The sequence below is a fragment of the Heteronotia binoei genome, chromosome 2 (genome assembly GCF_032191835.1).
Source record: "Heteronotia binoei isolate CCM8104 ecotype False Entrance Well chromosome 2, APGP_CSIRO_Hbin_v1, whole genome shotgun sequence".
NCBI lineage: Eukaryota > Metazoa > Chordata > Lepidosauria > Squamata > Gekkonidae > Heteronotia > Heteronotia binoei.
Genome location: NC_083224.1, coordinates 121,547,555 through 121,567,844, shown reverse-complemented (window position 1 = coordinate 121,567,844; position 20,290 = coordinate 121,547,555). Strand labels below are relative to the sequence as shown.

At 40.4% G+C, this 20,290-nt stretch overlaps 1 protein-coding gene across 1 annotated transcript in view; it reads right to left on the bottom strand.

The window, feature by feature from the left end:
* PATJ (PATJ crumbs cell polarity complex component) overlaps positions 1-20,290 on the bottom strand; it is a 332,986-nt gene that overhangs the window by 93,636 nt on the left and 219,060 nt on the right. Inside the window, 1 exon segment of the mRNA XM_060231912.1 lies at positions 7,973-8,064. Within this exon segment, the coding sequence (XP_060087895.1) occupies positions 7,973-8,064 (92 nt within the window).

Sequence of the window (20,290 nt, the reverse complement as noted above, 5' to 3'; positions counted from 1 at the left end):
GAGAGGTCCATGGGTCTAATCAGGATCAGGCTCTCATGGCATTTTATCATCACTGTAAAATGGTGACAATCAACTCGTGGCAACCATGAGTTCTCCATCATGTTTATTTTGGCCTTGAAAAAGCAAATGTCATTTTTTTTGCATACTGCTTTGCAAATATGTCTGGTTTCTTCAAGAAAAGAGAATACTCATTTATTTACTCACTTACTTCACGTATACCCCACTTTTGTCCCCAATGAGGATCCAAAGTGGCTCACAACAATCTCCACTCCTCCATTTTATCCTTACAACAATCCTGTGAGGTAGGTTAAACAGAGAGTGTGTGACTGATCCAAGGACATCCAGTGAGGTTCCATGGCAGAGTGGGGATTTGATTAGGGTCTCTTCTAGTCAGACGCTCTAACCCCTATACCAGACTAATTTAACGTGACTTAAAACCCCTATTTTATGCCAGTATTCAGGTTACATCCCAAAGTTGTAACCCCATTTCCTGTGAACTGACTAGAGTCAGTGAACCTATTCACATTTTCTTAAAAGAAACAGTGATACTTTAATGTAGTTCATAAAAACAACCTGATAAAAGTCTTCATTAACCTATGTTCAGCTTCTTTTTTACATATCCCCTTCAAAGCTTTGTTGCAACCAGAGATTGCAATGAACTGCAGTGATCAAGGTCATTAAATGTACAATAAATACCTGCAGAAATGCACATCATGAAAGTGTACATGATTTCCAGCTATATTTCAAATTTCCATTCACCTCTCTGTTAACCAGTACAGCATGTTAAACAGGAATGTGCTTGCTCATTTGCTTTTCCAAGCATACCAACCAATTATGATGTAGCTGTTCCTGATGAGAATCCATCAGCAAATCTGAAAGCTTTGTAAACCCTAGTAATTGCTGTCTGGCAGCAAGCTAAACCCTGCCCACCTATCTGAGCCCTGCTCATTCATTTCAACATTTTTCTTCCAGCCCACGCCTCAATCAACTTTGCTGAGGAGCCAGTGCACTTTTTTTGAGAAAGGCTGTGGGTTTCATTTTTCTTACCACATGCTCCAAATGCTTCCTTACCACATGTTCTGTTTCTGAAATCAAATATACCTATCCTATAACATGGTTGCCCCAAAAGGATTCCAGGAACCCCTACTTCAGAACCAAATAACAACCTGGCTAAGGAACTAAAAGCTCAATGGCTATAGCTGAGAAATGATTATAGTGGAGAAGAAGATTTTCTCCAGTAAAAAGAGCCTATGTTCTATGGTCATTTGCTAAATGCAGCTAAATTACAAAGAGCCAGTTATTGAAAGACACTCTAGTAAACATCTGGAAGCAAGAGTGGTCAAGCAATTAGCTGTTAAACTGGCCAAAGTCCAGATGTTCATTTCTGAGGGTTCCTCTTAATGATTGTCCAAAAAATTGGGGAACAGGTTCTGCAAAGTTATAATTAGAACAGAAACTGCTTTGTCCTTTTAAAACAATTTTATTTAGTAACATATGGTAACAATATCTATTTCTTGCATCATTCATAACGTCTTTTTATCTACCCCATATATTACTTTCTACCCACCCCTCCCCCCGTTACTTGACCCCCGCCGGTGTTATTTACTTAAAATACTAATATTTAAAGGTACCCTTAACTAATAAAAACAAAGATTATTATTATTCTTCCTTCTGAGACTTAATCATTATCAAAACTTACTGAGAGAAGGGGAGAGAGAGAGAGAGCACCCTGGTGAACAAGCCCTTTAACCATTCCTATGTTCTGTCTGCAAATAGTGTTTGTTTGTTTGTTTAATATTAAGCATTAAAACTTGAATAGAAAAGAAAACCTGGAAAGCCAGCCAGTTGGTTGGAAAGCCTGGAACAAATCTGGAAAGCCAGCCAGTTGGTTATCCATTCTCTTGGTTAATTATACAGTTGCCAGCCCCCTGATCCAGGTGGGGGTTCTCCCATTTCTGTGGGCTTCTTTCCACTGCCAGCCAGCTGGCTTGTAGGGAAACCCTGCCCACAAATGCCCCAAAACATGGTACAATGATGTCACCTGGAAGTGATATCTTCACAATGCTGACATCATGCGGCAACACTCTCGTTTTTGGGCAAAACTCTATGGTAAATTTGGTATCAAACCATAGAGTTTTGCCCAAAAACTAGAGCACTGGCGGTGTGATGACATCACTTCCAGGTGACATCATCACACCCCACAGGTGGAATAATCTCCCAGGAAGGCCAGAACATCCCCCCACCAAGAATAAGGTAGAAACTGGCAACTCTAGTTAATTAAATACTGCACAAAACAAGGCAGCCTTGCATGCCCTATTGAATCCTAATAGATCCTTTAGGGCATGAACTTCCTCAGGGAGCTAGTTCCAGAGAGCAGAGGCCTCCCTACTTTCTCAGCAACAAAGCTTTCAGGGACAGTAGTTTTCTTTCCTTTGAATGGCAGTGTGCCCTTCATATTTAGGGTAATTTATATTTGTTTGTTTTACTAATGTATGGTAGGTAGGGGGAAAGAAGTAGTTCCAGTGATCAGCAGATCCATTACCTCTCTCTCCTCTCTGTCTGTACCTTCCAGAGTCAATCTGCTCATTGTGTTCACATAAACACATACTCTGCTCTGTGCCTAAGTTCTCATTCAAAAATAGGCCCCCAATTGAAGGAACATCTGCAACCATTATAAAACATTAACATTCACTTATCAAAGGCCCCAACTCCCACCAGGTGCCATGTTAGGCCAAATGACAGAGAACAACCTCTTTTTTTCTAATCAGGCAGCAAACCTACAACCAGCGGTCATTTTGTAGAAAAATAGGTGGTGGAGTTCATCCAGGGATTGTTATGCAGTTGCACATACTATTCAATGGACAAGGAGATGGAATTCTCAGAAGGAGGAGGTGGAACTCTCAGAAAGGTTCAGGAGCTGCGCTCCTGTGAGCTCCCACTGATTCTGAGGCCTGCCTACAACCATATAAACTGGCTCATCTTCTGGCCTACAATAGCTCATCCTCCAGATTTCCCCTTAGCACAATTCACTTTCATTCCCTAGACTCCTTCAAAACATTAAATTCCAGAAAACTTTGTTTCATGAAATCCTCTCTATTTCAATCATGTGCTGCTCGATTCTCCAGTTGCAGCCTATTTGCATTCCAGGTATGTGTCATCCCATCTGTGATGGGAGCTCTTTTCCTACATCAGAAATGATTTTAATAGGCCAAAGTCTTTAACTCGTCTTTGCTTTCAATTAGCAAACCAGTTTTTCATTGGTCCCATAATGATACTATATGCTTATATGATATGAATAAGAGGGAGGGATGTATTTAAAGTTTTATTTCATTTAGTCTTATTTTGAAATGTTTTAATTATTATTTCTAAGCTGCTTTAGCCAAAAGGAATGATGAAATATCACCAAGGGATTAATAATGACAGTAATCTTTATCAAACATCTAAACAAAAACTGAGCACTGTCCAATTAATCAAAAGCAATAAGACAATTGCATTTCTCATAGAAGTGGCAGCCCAGAAGTCCCTTCAAAAAGATTGAAACCCCAGTTAGCAGGGTGAACAGTTGATAGAGAGATTGAATCTAAATGTTCAGCCTCTTCTTGCCCAGCTGTTTGATGCAAAAGGAGAATTATACACACAGTACTCATCTAAATATGCAGTTCCACATCCAGTTGACAGAACAGTTGTGCATAAACTTGCCTCCATAGGGTTACCAGCCTCCTGGTGGGCATAGGGGATCCCCCTGTTTGAGAACTCCTCCCCCATCTTGAAAGAATCAGGTGGTTGGGGGAGGGGGATTGGCAGCATCATGTGACATGCTGTAAATTCATCCTCCTGATCTCTATGGTATCCATGCCATACATTAAGAAAGCTAGACTATCGTAGCTCCTGGAGAACTCCCTAGTTTGTTTATTTATTTTATTTATTCAGTTTATATCCCACCCTCCCTGCCAAAGCAGGCTCAGGGCAGCTTATATATTCATTAAAACATCACATAAAAACCAGTAATCAATATGTTCCATAAACCTAACCATACATTAATATATAAAAACATGAAACAGTTTCAGGTGCTATATTGTTCTTAAACAATGGTGTATTTAATGATGGCAGATAGCTGCCTATTCATTCTGTGTCAAATTTTGCTATTCCGCTGTTCCTGCTAGGTGTTCTATATAAGGCGTTCCCACTAGCTTGCAGTAGGGCATTGATCCCTCCCCCCCACCTCCCATCAATGCATGGTTTTTCATTTTGATTGCTCTCTGACACTAAATCCATGGGCTCCAAGGAGTGAATGCCTGTCTGCTATAAAAGAGGCTCCTGCTCCCAGCAGCCCTCATTCTGGCCAGGGCAGAACAGGTTGCACAAGGGAGGTGAAGCTCTTGTCCTTGGTGCCCTACGGAGGCTCTTTCTGTCACCACCATCTTTGAGGGCAGGAAGAAGAAGGCTTGGGCTCAGCTGATGATGGAGGAGAAGCAGCTGCTGCTGCCGGGAAGGAAGAGGCAAAGCTAAGGGACATTTGAAGAGAAAGAGAGTGAGAGCAAGGACAAGAGAAGTTCCCCTCACTTTTCCCATCTTGTTCTCTTCCCACCTCTCCCTATCCCCTTGTCAAGTGCCTTCTCCTCATCCCTCCTCTGTGGGCTCCCTTATTCCAGCTTCACGGGCAAGTGTGGAAACAGCACATGTACCTCCAGTACACCACCTACTACTACCCCGCTATATGCAGGCTAATGTATGGTAACCACCAGGCTCCTTTCTTGCTTCTTTGCCAGAGAAGGGCACAGGGGCAGCTGGGCTGGGCTGCAGTTTGCAAGAAGTGTATGTGCACCAATGTTCCCTCTAAGCTGCAGTCTTGTGAGCAAAAATTCTACTTTGTGAGTTACTAGTATTAAAGTTGTAAGCTACTGGCATTGCAGTTGTGAGTTTCTGCATAAGTTATTGTGCTCTGGAGCCATCCTTCCTGAGCTTAGACAAAAATGTGTGAGCTGGAGGCTAAAAATCTGTGAGCTAACTCAGCTTAGAAGGAGCACTGGTGTGCACGCAAAAGTTCATACCTTGAATAAAACATGTTGTTGGTCTTAAGGGTCTCACTTTTTTCAAGCTTTGTTCTAACCACAGCCAGTGAGGGGGGGAATCTTTGGGAATGCCATTGGGTTACAGGCAGGGGCGTGCTTCCTTCCTCATGTGCATGCATAGGCACACACTGGAAAAAGCCTGCAGTCTCTTCCTGACTCTGCCTACTCATCTGTCTCTGGATGTGTATATTCAGGAAGTGAAAGAAAAACTTTAGCTACACAGCTGCCTCATGTATCCTTCTTCTCTGGCTAGCAGTATATTTCCCTCTTTGTGTGTGCATCTCCTGGATTCTTTTTCTTCCTCCTGCCTTTTCTATCTTTTCCATCCATCTCCCCCCCCTCCTCTTCAACTCCCCTCCCCTCATTTCTCTCTCTCTTTGTTCCCTTATTTTTCTTCCTGAGATAATTTGATTTTTTAAAATCTACTTCTGAGGCATGTCTTAAGCTACAACCCCTTTTCCTCTTTGCCCCTCCCCTCCCCCTCCCATCGTTAAATAGAGTTTAACCTTAGGCTACTTTTAACTCTTGAAACAGCTGTGGATGAATTGAAATTAAATGCATGTTGAATTTTTTCATACATGTAAATATTAACTGGCTAGTTTAAAAATCAAAATTGATTGTGGATTATATTTTAAGGAAACTCAGATGTTATCTCTTTCCCCCCATTTCTCAAAAAAGAAAGTTGAAATGATGATATGGAAAGCTTTCAGGGGAAGTACATCATCATTGCTAGTCTGACAAAAGACAGATTTGTGGTTCGGCATTTTTCTTCATGTGCATTTGATACTGCTTGCCATTCATGTGTATCTGCCTACAGATGTCCATGGAATCTCTAAGGCTAGCTTGTGTTACTGCTCTAGAAACATGATGCTACAAACTGGCAAATGCAGGGCTGATTGGATCAACTGTCTAGAATATTTAGCATCCTGGATGTTCTATAACGACCAGCATCACACAATGCACAAATCATACAGTGAGTGAACTTTGCCAGTTAAACGTTGTGGTGTTCTAGCAGATATATTATTGTTACAGTAAGTGTCTTAAAATTTCAGATGGATACTGAGAATGTCTAAAACCTCAGATCTTTGTTGGTGAATGCTGGTAGTCTCTTGATTGTATTGACTTGGGAATATATTCTAAAAAGCAGATGAAATCCAGCATGTGTTGACAAGTTTAACAGTCCTCAGATTATAAACATTTATAAGATATGTAAAACCTGGAAGGGTTCTCAAGAATCAGTTGTGGCTACTTAGCATCATAATTCTGAAAAGGAAAACAGCTCAAGTTTTTCATTCTTGCCTGTTAGTCATTAAATGGAAAAATGCCAGACTATAGCAAGTAGGCAGAAATTCTGAGTCTAGAATAAGGGGAAAGGAGGAGGAGTTCACACCTTCCATGGCAACTTCTACTTTGAGTAGCAACATCTTTCACTTGGTGTCAATAGCAACACAAGGACGTGTTGTTTTGAAGCTGACAAAATTCTTATCAGTTTATTAGAAATCAAATCACTTTCACAATTAACTCGTTGAGTTAGCAATATTTTGTCAAAGATAATTAAGTTTGTAAAGGTACCCACATCTGACATGGGAAGTGTTTCAAACACTCTGTGTGATATTATCAGAACTTTATTTTTTTTAACATGCACATAAATGATTTTAATAGGACTTATTTCCAAGTAATCATGCTTACAAATCCCAGCATGACTAATGCCAACTACAACATGTCTTGTAGTCATTCCTATAAAATTATGGTCTAAAATCTCATTAGTCTTCATTCCTTTGTTTCATAAGAGTGGTGGACATAACCACTTGACCTACATTTATTGGACGTCTAGATATAAAGATTGTATCAAAATGTTCTGTTTCATTTATATCCTGTTGGGTTTTTTTGTTTTTAAAAAAAGAAATTTATACACAGTTGCAGTTGGGAAAAGACAGCTACTTTATATAATTACATGGTGTAATGAAGCAGTTTCTTGTCACTTGTCATGAGACGTGACATCACTACAAAAATCCAGTCTGAATGTATACACAAATTGCTTTCATTCACAAAGGCTCACTTGCACTCTAGTTCAGCTTTTAAAAAGTTATCACTTAGATAGGTTTAAATACTCCAATAGTTTGATCGTCTTTGAGTTTTATCAGACAACAACAATATTGTTCCACAGGTTTTACATAGCATGTTGGCATAATATAACTCAATTAAATTTTTTTTTAAAGAAGATCTAACTTAAAATTATACAGCTACCGAAAAACAAGTGAATTAACAATGTACTAACAGGGAATTATGTGAATGAACAACTAACAAGTGAATTAACAATATGCATCAATGGAACTCCAGGATTTGGTGAAAGATTACAATGACAGTGGCAAAAATATTCATAATAAAACTGCAAAAAAATCTAGTGGGGTTTTGGTGTGGTGCGCTGGAAGTGGCATCATCGGAAGGGGTGGGGCTCAGGCAGTGACATCACTTGACCTTTGACCTGGAAGTGGCATCACAAAAGCAATGTCACATCCTTGCTCCTGGCTCCACCCCCCAAGTCCCCAGATATTTCCTGAGATGAATCTGCAACCCTAATACAGCATCTTAAGTTGGATCAGGGTGATGACTGGCCCAAGGTTACTTAGCAAATTTCCAGGAAAAGAGGGGAGAGGTTCAAACCAAGGTTTCCCGCATCCTAGTCAGACACTCTAACCACTAAATCACACTGGCTGTCATAACAATTGAGTAAGAAATTGGAAAATGTTTAAAAAACTTTCCCTTGAAAGCATGTTTTAGCAGCTATCAATTTTATTTGGAAATTCACTCTTTTTCTCAATACATAGGCCTTCCCAGTTTGAGCAACTAATCCCTGATTTGTTGATAAACCCAATTGTTACTGCCTATGCCATTCTTACCGTATGAATACCAGTTTGACTTTTGATGGGGCAGTCTTAATTATTGCAGAAGCATTTTGGTGACTTCTCCCATACAAGATCTGGTTATTTATCTGTTTTATAAAAAGAACATTACACATAATTAAAAATTAAGCAAAAACAAATGATTATGTATTGCTTTGTAATTTCATCACATACTTCTGAAGAAAATGTTTTCTTCTCTATCACCATTTTTTTTAAATCTAATTTCCAGTCAGCAAGGAAGGATAAAGGTAAAAGGTATGAATCTTTTGCTTCCTGAAGAAATATAATTTTTGTTTTAGTTTTACTCTGACAACTTTCTATGTGAATAAAGTTTTGATCAATTAGAATAATTATATATGTAGAATTAGTCTGATTATATAAACCAAGGTTGTGTCATTCATTACTTCAAATACAACTTGAGAATGAGAGATAAAAACCATACACAAATGGAGGAGATAGTAATCCTATTTCGTAGGAACCTACTGCAATGTCAAAACATATTACAGTTTTTTCGTCTATTATTTTCTTCTCTTGCAGGAGTACAGATCAGTATTCTAAAAGAATCTTCCTAAAACGCAATGGGATTTTAGTAAGACAGTGTGCAAAAATGCATGAAGAGTGAAAACAGTCAATGCACCTCCTCAGAAACCTCTCAGCCTGCCATCACTCAACAAAAAGCAAGACTTAGCTTTGATGTGGTTTCCCTTGCAAAACTGGTAGATGCAAGCAAATTAAATATCTTCCATAAATATTTCAAGTGACACTGGGAATTGATATATTCCAGAGGGGTAGCTGTGTTAGTCTGTTCCACAAAACAACAAAGTCTGATGGCACTTAAACACTAACAGATTTATTATGGCATAAACTTTCAGGACCACTTTATTAGATTCACAGGAAATGACAGTCATAAACCTAAGGAAGGAAAATGTTAATTTTCAGTAACAGCAAAGCCATTCCTTATGTCAAGGAAATGACAACGTAACTAACTGAAGGAAGAAGGATCATAATAACCAATTCAGAAAAACGCCCAATACAGTCTTCTAATAGGAAAGTGAAAGAATCCTACACAGACAGAAGTAGGACAGTGACATTAATGAACAGATTTTTTTTTTTTAAATAAAGGTTTAATGAAGTTTCTGCTCCAAACAACAGCAGTAAAACACATTCAATAAAAAACCTCTTCAGATTTATTCAAGAAATATCAGGATATAAAAAGCAAGCTATAATTTTTGGCACAAATTATTCACCTAAGCAGGCCAGAGCCCCACATATTTAATTGCAGTCTTTGGATATATTGCCCACATTGTTCCTAGGAGTACTTCTGCTTTCATAACTGGAATTAAATTATTTTGTGAGAAATACACTAATTGTTGAACCAAGGAATTAACATCTTAGAGCACCTACACGTAATACCGTTTGTATTTGCCATATATATCCATGCGTCATGTAGCCTATTTCAAATTAGACTGAAACAGAATGATCCAAGTCTGAGAAGGGTACTCAAGCATATCCAAAGACAGCAAACTCTCTGCCCACACCTTTAGTCATATTTGAAAAGGCCCTTACAAAGGCCCTAACTAAACAAGGTAGTTACTTGCATGGTTTCTCTATTGGGGAAAAGAGCAGCCTGGGATATGTGAACATATGATGCTGCCTTATAATGAATCAGACCCTCGGTCCATCGAAGTCAGTATTGTCTACTCAGACTGGCAGCGGCTCTCCAGGGTCTCCAACTGAGGTTTTTCACGCCTCTTTGCCTGGACCCTTTTTAGTTGGAGATGCCGGGGATTGAACCTGGGACTTCTGCTTATCAAGCAGATGCTCTACCACTGAGCCATCATCCCTCCCCCACACCGTCCCTGTGTGTGATGTACATTAAAAATGGCATGGGAGAAAATGTGGAACCTCTTCAGAGATGTGTCCTGATTGAATTCCCTTTTCCACATAGCTACTAAAAGATATGAAAGATCTGATCTTTGCTGCAAAACCCTATAAGTGGAATTTCCCCCCATCTATTCTATCCATCAGAATTTGTAGCATGGAATTTACCTCATAAGCAGCATGCCTGTACAGAGCAAACCAAGTGAAATGTGAGGCAGGAGTTCCACTGTGTCTTCAACAGTGAATTTAGAACAAGCAACATTTCCAGCATCAGCAGAAATTCTATCTACATCTATTTTTACAGAATTATGGATGCCAGCCTCCAGATGGGACCTGGGATCCCCCGGAATTACAGCTCATCTCCAGACTACAGAGATCAGTTCCCCTGAAAAAAAAATGGACACTTGGAGGTGTGAACTCTACAGCATTTTACCTGACTGAGGTACCTGTTCTCCCTAGGTTCCACTCCAAATCTCCAGGAATTTCCCAACCTGGAACTGGCAACCTGACCATCCCATTGCTTGCCAGTGGCCAGGAGAGATCTGGCAACCTTACACATTCCTTTTTAAAAGTAATTTTAAAAACCTTGAGTATGTCTGCCCTTCAATATCTTTGATACTGACATCAAAGACTCAATTGCTTTAGCCTTTCCTTGTAGGCTTTATAACAAAACAACCATTACTTACTGTAATGTTAAAATCAGCTTGGGGCTCATTATGAGAAACATATGTATAAATGAGAGGTGTCGGAGAAGGGTAAAAGAACAAAAGGCAAGAAAAGATAAATGAAACTACCCGTTACAGAGATGTACTAGCTATATTATCAATAAAAATTAAAAACAGAACAGAGCACACATCTCTCTTTCAATAAAGAAGAATGGGTAGGTTTTAACAACTGTTTCTCCATTCAGTGTTTTGTGATGGTTACTGTATCACACTAGGCTCTAGGATAGGGGTGTTGAACTCATTTGTTATGAGGGACAGATCTGACATAAATGAGACCTCATGTTGGGCTGGGCCATGTGTGTACCTATTTAAGATTAGGTAGCACAGATACAAACTTTTTAAAGGATACAGACAAACACAATTAAAGATTTTAAAAAACTCAAAACATGCTTTAAAAATTAGCATGTTGGACTTAAAGGTGGTTTCTTTGTATTTCTCCCATGGAATCCAGGGAACTGGGCAAAGGAAGCTCTGGCTCTTTCCTTCCTTCCTCGGGGGACCAGGAGGGGGAGGAGCCTTAGCCAATAGAAAGAAGAGAGGCTTGGCTCAGTAGCTCTGCTGTGTGACTGAGAGAGCAGGGCAAAGCAAGCTTTACCTTCCCCACTTCCTCCCCAAGGGAGGAGCCTCAGCCAATGGAGAACATAAGAACATAAGAACATAAGAGAAGCCATGTTGGATCAGGCCAACGGCCCATCAAGTCCAACACTCTGTGTCACACAGTGGCAAAAAATGTTATATACACACATACACTGTGGCTAATAGCCACTGATGGACCTGTGCTCCATATTTTTATCTAAACCCCTCTTGAAGGTGGCTATACTTGTGGCCGCCACCACCTCCTGTGGCAGTGAATTCCACATGTTAATCACCCTTTGGGTGAAGAAGTACTTCCTTTTATCCGTTTTAACCTGTCTGCTCAGCAATTTCATCGAATGCCCACGAGTTCTTGTATTGTGAGAAAGGGAGAAAAGTACTTCTTTCTCTACTTTCTCCATCCCATGCATTATCTTGTAAACCTCTATCATGTCACCCCGCAGTCGACGTTTCTCCAAGCTAAAGAGTCCCAAGCGTTTCAACCTTTCTTCATAGGGAAAGTGCTCCAGCCCTTTAATCATTCTAGTTGCCCTTCTCTGCACCTTCTCTAAAGCTATAATATCCTTTTTGAGGTGCGGCGACCAGAACTGCACACAGTACTCCAAATGAGACCGCACCATCGATTTATACAGGGGCATTATGATACTGGCTGATTTGTTTTCAATTCCCTTCCTAATAATTCCCAGCATGGCATTGGCCTTTTTTATTGCAAACGCACACTGTCTTGACACTTTCAGTGAGTTATCTATCATGACCCAAGATCTCTCTCTTGATCAGTCTCTGCCAGTTCACACCCCATCAACTTGTATTTGTAGCTGGGATTCTTAGCCCCAATGTGCATTACTTTGCACTTGGCCACATTGAACCGCATCTGCCATGTTGACGCCCACTCACCCAGCCTCAACAGATCCCTTTGGAGTTCCTCACAATCCTCTCTGGTTCTCACCACCCTGAACAATTTAGTGTCATCCGCAAACTTGGCCACTTCACTGCTCACTCCCAACTCTAAATCATTTATGAACAAGTTAAAGAGCATGGGACCCAGTACCGAGCCCTGTGGCACCCCACTGCTTACCGTCCTCCACTGCGAAGACTGCCCATTTATACTCACTCTCTGCTTCCTATTACTCAGCCAGTTTTTGATCCACAAGAGGACCTGTCCTTTTACTCCATGATTCTCAAGCTTTCTAAGGAGCCTTTGATGAGGAACTTTATCAAAAGCTTTCTGGAAGTCAAGGTAAACAACATCTATCGGGTCTCCTTTGTCCACATGTTTGTTCACCCCCTCAAAGAAATGCAACAGGTTAGTGAGGCAAGATCTTCCCTTGCAGAACCCATGCTGAGTCTTCCTCAATAACCCGTGTTCATCAATGTGCCTGCTCATTCTGTCCTTGATAATGGTTTCTACCAACTTTCCCGGTATTGAAGTCAGACTGACTGGCCTGTAATTTCCCGGATCTCCTCTGGAACCTTTTTTAAAGATGGGGGTGACATTTGCTACCTTCCAGTCCTCAGGAACGGAGGCAGATTTCAATGAAAGATTACAGATTTTTGTTAGAAGATCCACAAGTTCAACTTTGAGTTCCTTCAGAACTCTTGGATGTATGCCATCCGGACCCGGTGACTTATTAGTTTTTAATTTGTCTATCAGTTGTAGGACCTCCTCATTTGTCACCTCAATCTGACTCAGGTCTTTCAACACCCCTTCCAAAATTAGTGGTTCTGGGGCGGGCAAAAAGTTCTCGTCTTCTACAGTGAAGACGGAGGCAAAAAATTCATTTAGCTTCTCAGCCATTTCCCTATCCTCCTTCAGTAATCCTTTTACCCCATGGTCATCCAAGGGCCCCACTGCCTCCCTGGCTGGTTTCCTACTTCTAATATATTTGAAGAAAGTTTTATTGTTGGTCTTTATGTTTTTTGCAATATGCTCCTCATAGTCCCTTTTTGCCTGCCTGATCACAGTCTTGCATTTGATTTGCCACAGCCTGTGTTCCCTTTTACTAATCTCACTTGGACTGGTTTTCCACTGCTTAAAGGAGTCCTTCTTACCTTTTTCAGCTTCCATTACTTTGTTTGTTAACCACGCAGGCCTTTTCTTATGCCTGAGAAAATAGAGGCTTTGCTCTGTAGCTTCTGTGCAATTAAACAAGCCTTGCAAATCAAGCTGTTATGCAGAAGGAAGCTAGTTGCTTGGGGAAGGGGGCTGATAGGAGCCCTCCGGGGGTCTGATTTGGCCCCCGGGCTGCATGTTTGATACCCCTGCTCTAGGAGATACAAGTTTAAATTTCCATTCTGATATAGAACCTCACTTGGTGACCTTCGGCCAACCACTCTCTCTCTCAGCCTGGCTTGGGAGCAACATATGGCTCTTCCACACATATTGTGTGGCTCTCAAAACCCCCACTGCCCTGTTGGTCAGCTTGGAGAAGGCATTTGTCTCTTTAAATTGCTTCTCCAAGCCAAGGCAGCCAGCAGCTTGGTGAATGCATTTAAAATTAAACTTGCTTTCTTTCTACTACCTCTCCCTCCCTCCTCCCCATTTATTTCCTTCCCTCCTTCTTGTGGCTCTCAGACATCTGGCATTTATTCTATGAAACTCTTATGTCCAGCAAGTTTGGCCACCCCTGGCCTAGCCTATAGGCATGGCATGGCAACTGACAGATGATGGAGCAGGTTGGGATTGATGCTGGGAAGAGGGCATGATTGACATCTCTAGTGTATTATATTAATCTGTACTGTTATTTTTATGCAAATAAAGGCTGACTTGACTTAACTTGACATCTCTAGTGTGATTACGGAACTTCTGGCATAACCTGGAAGTGATTTCATTGTGCTGGTGGGGAGGGGGACATTCTAGCATTGAACCAAAACTCTTGTTTAACCTTGTGAATGCTGGAGTATTACCCACTGTGATGACATAATATTTGGGTTACACTGGAAGTTGTGTCATCGCACCAGGGATGCCAGTTGCACCGCCTCCAATTTCACCTACCATTTTCATCTGACTGTCCAGCTGAGCAACCGCAGGGGATGGGAGATCTGCCATCAGCAGAAATATCAGCATCAATCAATAATAAGAGTCAAATAAACTATCAAAACTTATATAATATGTAGTGAAAATAAGCATAGAATCAATGCAATCATTTATACAAAGCGGGACACTTCAAAAAACCACCAGAAATAAAGTCCAACTCATAAGCAATCCAATACTGTCTTCTTGCCAAAGAATCTGACAGTGAAGGGAAGAAGGATGATGTCCCAATAGTCCAGATTTGATTTGTACAGCAGCCAGCAGTCCAGTTATTGCAACAAGGCTGCACTAATGTCCTTGTTTCGCAGTTGCTTCTTCAAGCTTTACAAATTCATTTCAGATAACAGGTATGAACACCAGAAAATTTCTTTCAAATCACTTGTAGCAATGATGTTGCCAACCACATGTCAGGTCATCCAAGCAGTAGTATCATATTCAGTAGCTAGGAATCTATATCCATCTACTGTAACACAATACAAGGAAACAAAATTCTGGAATTCTTTCAAAATTAACTGCTATATACTGTCATAGTTAGGGCATACTGACAAACTATAATGGCAAATCCCATTGATGGATGAGGCAAGATTGTCTGCTTGCTCCTCCCTTTTCAATTTATATCTAAATGACCTGATATCGCATCTTTCTTCTTCAGAGTTTCATGCCACAAGATTAGCTTTGAAAGAAATACCTTTGCTGCAGCACACCAGTGATTCAAATTCTTATCTCCTGCACCAAGACTGGCCTGAACAGACTCCTCTGAGTATGAGCATGTACTCAGTATATACCAAGCTGAATAAATACTAGAAACATACATTATCAGTATTTTGGGGAGTTGTATTGAGTATTTGAGGGGTATTTATTCAACTGAATACAGATAAGAGATCTGTATTCAGATCTGTGCTACCAAAATAGCCCCTTTTATTCAGGTGTGGCCAGAAGGTATTTAAAGAGACCAAGATCTCTTTAAATGCCTTCTGAGTTCACTTGGGTAGTTCCACTCCCTCAGCAGTGCAACTCCATGGGTGAACTGAGCAAGCATTTAAACTTTAAATCCCTTCTGTTCACAGAGGGAGTCACATGGCCATGGAGGTGTGATTCCACAAGTGAAATGAGCAAGCATTTAAAGTTTAAATCCCTTCTGAGTTCACTCAGGGAGTTCTGCAAGTGAACTGAGTAAGTTCACTTGAGCAGTCACACTGCCACTGCAGCACAACTCCCTGAGTGAACTCAGAAGGGATTTAAATTTTAAATGCTTGCTCAGTTCAGCAGCAGTGGCATGACTCAGCAAGTGAACTGAGTAAGCATTTAAAGTTTAAATCCCTTCTCCATTATACCCTTTGGGGATGGTCCCCATAGGGTATAATGGAGCCAAATAAATTTGGCAATTCCAACTGTTTTCTGAAATATCAGAATATATTCAAGAATATCAGGAAATAGCAATATTCATCACACAGTACACCTCAAACTGAAAAAGACAATTTTTTGCACACCCCTATTCCTGAGATGTTTCTCAAACTACTGTTTAAATGAGGAGTTGCAAATAGACTATACTAAATCTAAAATCTTATTTTTCTTTAAAAATTGCACCCTGGGTCTTCCAAATGAATTATAGCAAATTCTAATATTGAATAAGTCAGGAATTTCTGCTACCTAGGGATTGTTTTCTCTTCAACCCTCTTCAACCCTAAGTAATGCCCAAGACTTGGTGAGAGACGTAAAAGTGATTGCGCCGCTTGGGAACAGTGACCAAAATGTTATTGATTTCACCATTTGTATAAATAGGGAGTTGCCCAAAAAGACCGCCACAACCACATTTAACTTTAAAAGGGGTAAATTCTCTGAGATGAGGAGGCATGTGAGGAGGAAACTGAAAGGAAAGGTAAATACGGTCAAAACCCTTGGGGAAGCTTGGAGACTATTTAAAACTATAATCCTAGAAGCTCAGATAAAATACATACCACAAGTTAGGAAAGGCACAAACAGGTATAAGAAGAGGCCAGCATGGTTAACAAACAAAGTAATGGAAGCTGTAAAAGGTAAGAAGGACTCCTTTAAGCGGTGGAAAACCAGTCCAAGTGAGATTAATAAAAGGGAACACAGGCAGTGGCAAATCAAATGCAAGACTGTGATCAGGCAGGCAAAAAGGGACTATGAGGAGCATATTGCAAAAAACATAAAGACCAACAATAAAAATTTCTTCAAATATATTAGAAGTAGGAAACCAGCCAGGGAAGCAGTGGGGCCCTTGGATGACCATGGGGTAAAAGGATTACTGAAGGAGGATGGAGAAATGGCTGAGAAGCTGAATGCATTTTTTGCCTCCGTCTTCACCGTGGAAGATGAGAAGTGTTTGCCCGCCCCAGAACCACTAATATTGGAAGGGGTATTGAAAGACCTGAGTCAGATTGAGGTGACAAAAGAGGAGGTCCTACAACTAACAGACAAATTAAAAACTAATAAGTCACCGGGTCCGGATGGCATACATCCGAGAGTTCTGAAAGAACTCAAAGTTGAACTTGTGGATCTTCTAACAAAAATCTGTAATCTTTCATTGAAATCTGCCTCCGTTCCTGAGGACTGGAAGGTAGCAAATGTCACCCCCATCTTTAAAAAGGGTTCCAGAGGAGATCCGGGAAATTACAGGCCAGTCAGTCTGACTTCAATACCGGGAAAGTTGGTAGAAACCATTATCAAGGACAGAATGAGTAGGCACATTGATGAACACGGGTTATTGAGGAAGACTCAGCATGGGTTCTGCAAGGGAAGATCTTGCCTCACTAACCTGTTACATTTCTTTGAGGGGGTGAACAAACATGTGGACAAAGGAGACCCGATAGATGTTGTTTACCTTGACTTCCAGAAAGCTTTTGATAAAGTTCCTCATCAAAGGCTCCTTAGAAAGCTTGAGAGTCATGGAGTAAAAGGACAGGTCCTCTTGTGGATCAAAAACTGGCTGAGTAATAGGAAGCAGAGAGTGAGTATAATTGGGCAGTCTTCGCAGTGGAGGACGGTAAGCAGTGGGGTGCCGCAGGGCTCGGTACTGGGTCCCATCCTCTTTAACTTGTTCATAAATGATTTAGAGTTGGGAGTGAGCAGTGAAGTGGCCAAATTTGCGGATGACACTAAATTGTTCAGGGTGGTGAGAACCAGAGAGGATTGTGAGGAACTCCAAAGGGATCTGTTGAGGCTGGGTGAGTGGGCGTCAACGTGGCAGATGCGGTTCAATGTGGCCAAGTGCAAAGTAATGCACATTGGGGCCAAGAATCCCAGCTACAAATACAAGTTGATGGGGTGTGAACTGGCAGAGACAGACCAAGAGAGAGATCTTGGGGTCATGGTAGATAATTCACTGAAAATGTCCAGACAGTGTGCGTTTGCAATAAAAAAGGCCAACGCCATGCTGGGAATTATTAGGAAGGGAATTGAAAACAAATCAGCCAGTATCATAATGCCTCTGTATAAATCAATGGTGCGGTCTCATTTGGAGTACTGTGTGCAGTTCTGGTCGCCGCACCTCAAAAAGGATATTATAGCATTGGAGAAAGTTCAGAAAAGGGCAACTAAAATGATTAAAGGGCTGGAACACCTTCCCTATGAAGAAAGGTTGAAACGCTTAGGGCTCTTTAGCTTGGAGAAACATCGACTGAGGGGTGACATGATAGAAGTTTACAAGATAATGCATGGGATGGAGAAAGTAGAGAAAGAAGTACTTTTCTCCCTTTCTCACAATACAAGAACTCGTGGGCATTCGATGAAATTGCTGAGCAGACAGGTTAAAACGGATAAAAGGAAGTACTTCTTCACCCAAAGGGTGATTAACATGTGGAATTCACTGCCACAGGAGGTGGTGGCGTCCACAAGCATAGCCACCTTCAAGAAGGGGTTAGATAAAAATATGGAGCAGAGGTCCATCAATGGCTATTAGCCACAGTGTGTGTGTGTGTGTGTGTATATATATATATATATATATATATATATATATATATATATATATATATATATATATATATATATATATATATATATTTGGCCGCTGTGTGACACAGAATGTTGGACTGGATGGGCCATTGGCCTGATCTAACATGGCTTCTCTTATGTTCTTATGTTCTTATGGTCTCACCTGCACAAATTTGACCTGAATAAGAGTAAGCCTGCTACTGGAGCAATATCCTGCTTCTTCTTTACAGAAGAGGAAGATATATCTCCAGTGCAATTCAGGTTTTCCATTCTAATACCCAAGTTACAATATGGAGTTGCTATTTGGATTTCGGTGATCGCAAAATCTTTTGACCATCCCCTATATCAGTTTGTATGTAGGATAATGGGAGTCCCTCATTGTGTCTCAGATGTATCTCTCAGAACTGAACTTGGCCAAAAGTCATTGGAAGCTAGAGCATGGCTCAGCTCTTTCAAGCTAAGGCTAAGGATTATTTTTGCTGCAGAAGCTGTAGGTCATTTTTCTTTCTTAAACAAGATGCTTAAAATTCTTGATGGCTGAAGATGATACATGCTAGATTAAGGTAGCTAGGGCTTATAACTGAAGACATCCTCCTGCTAGGCCCTTTCACTTGTCCACCAGTGTCTTATGGGGCTGGATTACAGCAGTACACTGATTCACTCTCACAGAGTCAGCTCAAGTTAATTCTTTGTTATCTTAAATCCTTGGACTCTGCCATTGTACATGAGACACCTAATGGTCCCCATCTTATTAGGGTATCGGGGAAGGATGGTGGCTCAGTGGTAGAGCATCTGCTTGGGAAGCAGAAGGTCCCAGGTTCAATCCCCGGCATCTCCAAAAAAGGGTCCAGGCAAATAGGTGTGAAAAACCTCAGCTTGAGACCCTGGAGAAAGAGCCGCTGCCAATCTGAGAAGATAATACTGACTTTGATGGACCAAAGGTCTGATTCAGTATAAGGCAGCTTCATATGTTCATATGTATTTGCTTTATCTCGCCTTAATGCATCCCGTCCAAAGTATTACAGGGGAGATTTTGTTGTATTCCATGTTTAGATTGTCTTTGCCCTTGTGGCCAGGGTAAAATTGATACTCTGTCTCACAAAATATTGGAATGTCAGGGTTTTTTTTTTTTAGCACTTTTAAGAATCACTGGATCTCACCACTTTTAACATGCTTTCTGTTTAATAAACTCCAAGGGGATAATATTCCCTATCTGATGCTAGACAGTGATCTGAACATAACCTACTTGATCACCAAATTTCTGTCTAACATTTTTTTTAGTAAATAATGTATTATTCTTTTAATCATTGCTCAAGAGCATCTGATCATAGGAGCTCTGAAACAGAATGGAAAGGTTTGTTGATACATCAGTAAAACTTGAAGAAGTAAAACTTGACAATAAACAGATAGACAAGCAGCCCGAAACATGATTCACCTTGAAAAGGGGAGGGGAGGTACTTTATGTTTGACACAAAGATCAACTGATCAAAACTCTGAATACATTGCTTTAAACAAGGAAAAAGGTTCTACTATCCTTAGCCAAAGGTTTGTGTGACTGCAACCATGAAAATTCATCTACAGCAGGATTAGAGCTGAATTTATGCATGTCTGTATGCCACCCGAGATTAGCACTATTATTTCTAACTAAAATTAATCCTATTAAAGAACAGATAATTATAGTTCAGTTAAACAGATTTAAAGCAGTGTGTTTTAATTACATAAATATAACAAAATTGAAGCATGGTAAAAAAATTCCACATTTTAAAAATCATCCCATGTGTTCTTTTTTCTGCAAGAGAACACATACCCTCCTCAAGCTAAGAGAAACAGAATTAATATGATCTATTTTAAAACTGGATATGTTGTGTTAGACTGCTCAGACACCATGATAACTGATATTAAACCCCAACAAAAATGGACTCACATGATCACAGTTAAAATGTCAAGAAAATTCAGCAATTTTATTTATTTAGTAAGCTTATATTCTGCCTTTTCCCGTAAACGGGCTCAAGGTGGATCACAACACATAATAACAACAATAAAAAACCTACATATCAAAGTTAAGCTTTCATGTGCATGCACACTTCTTCAGATGAGGAATGAGGTACAGTAAGCAGAGTCACATAT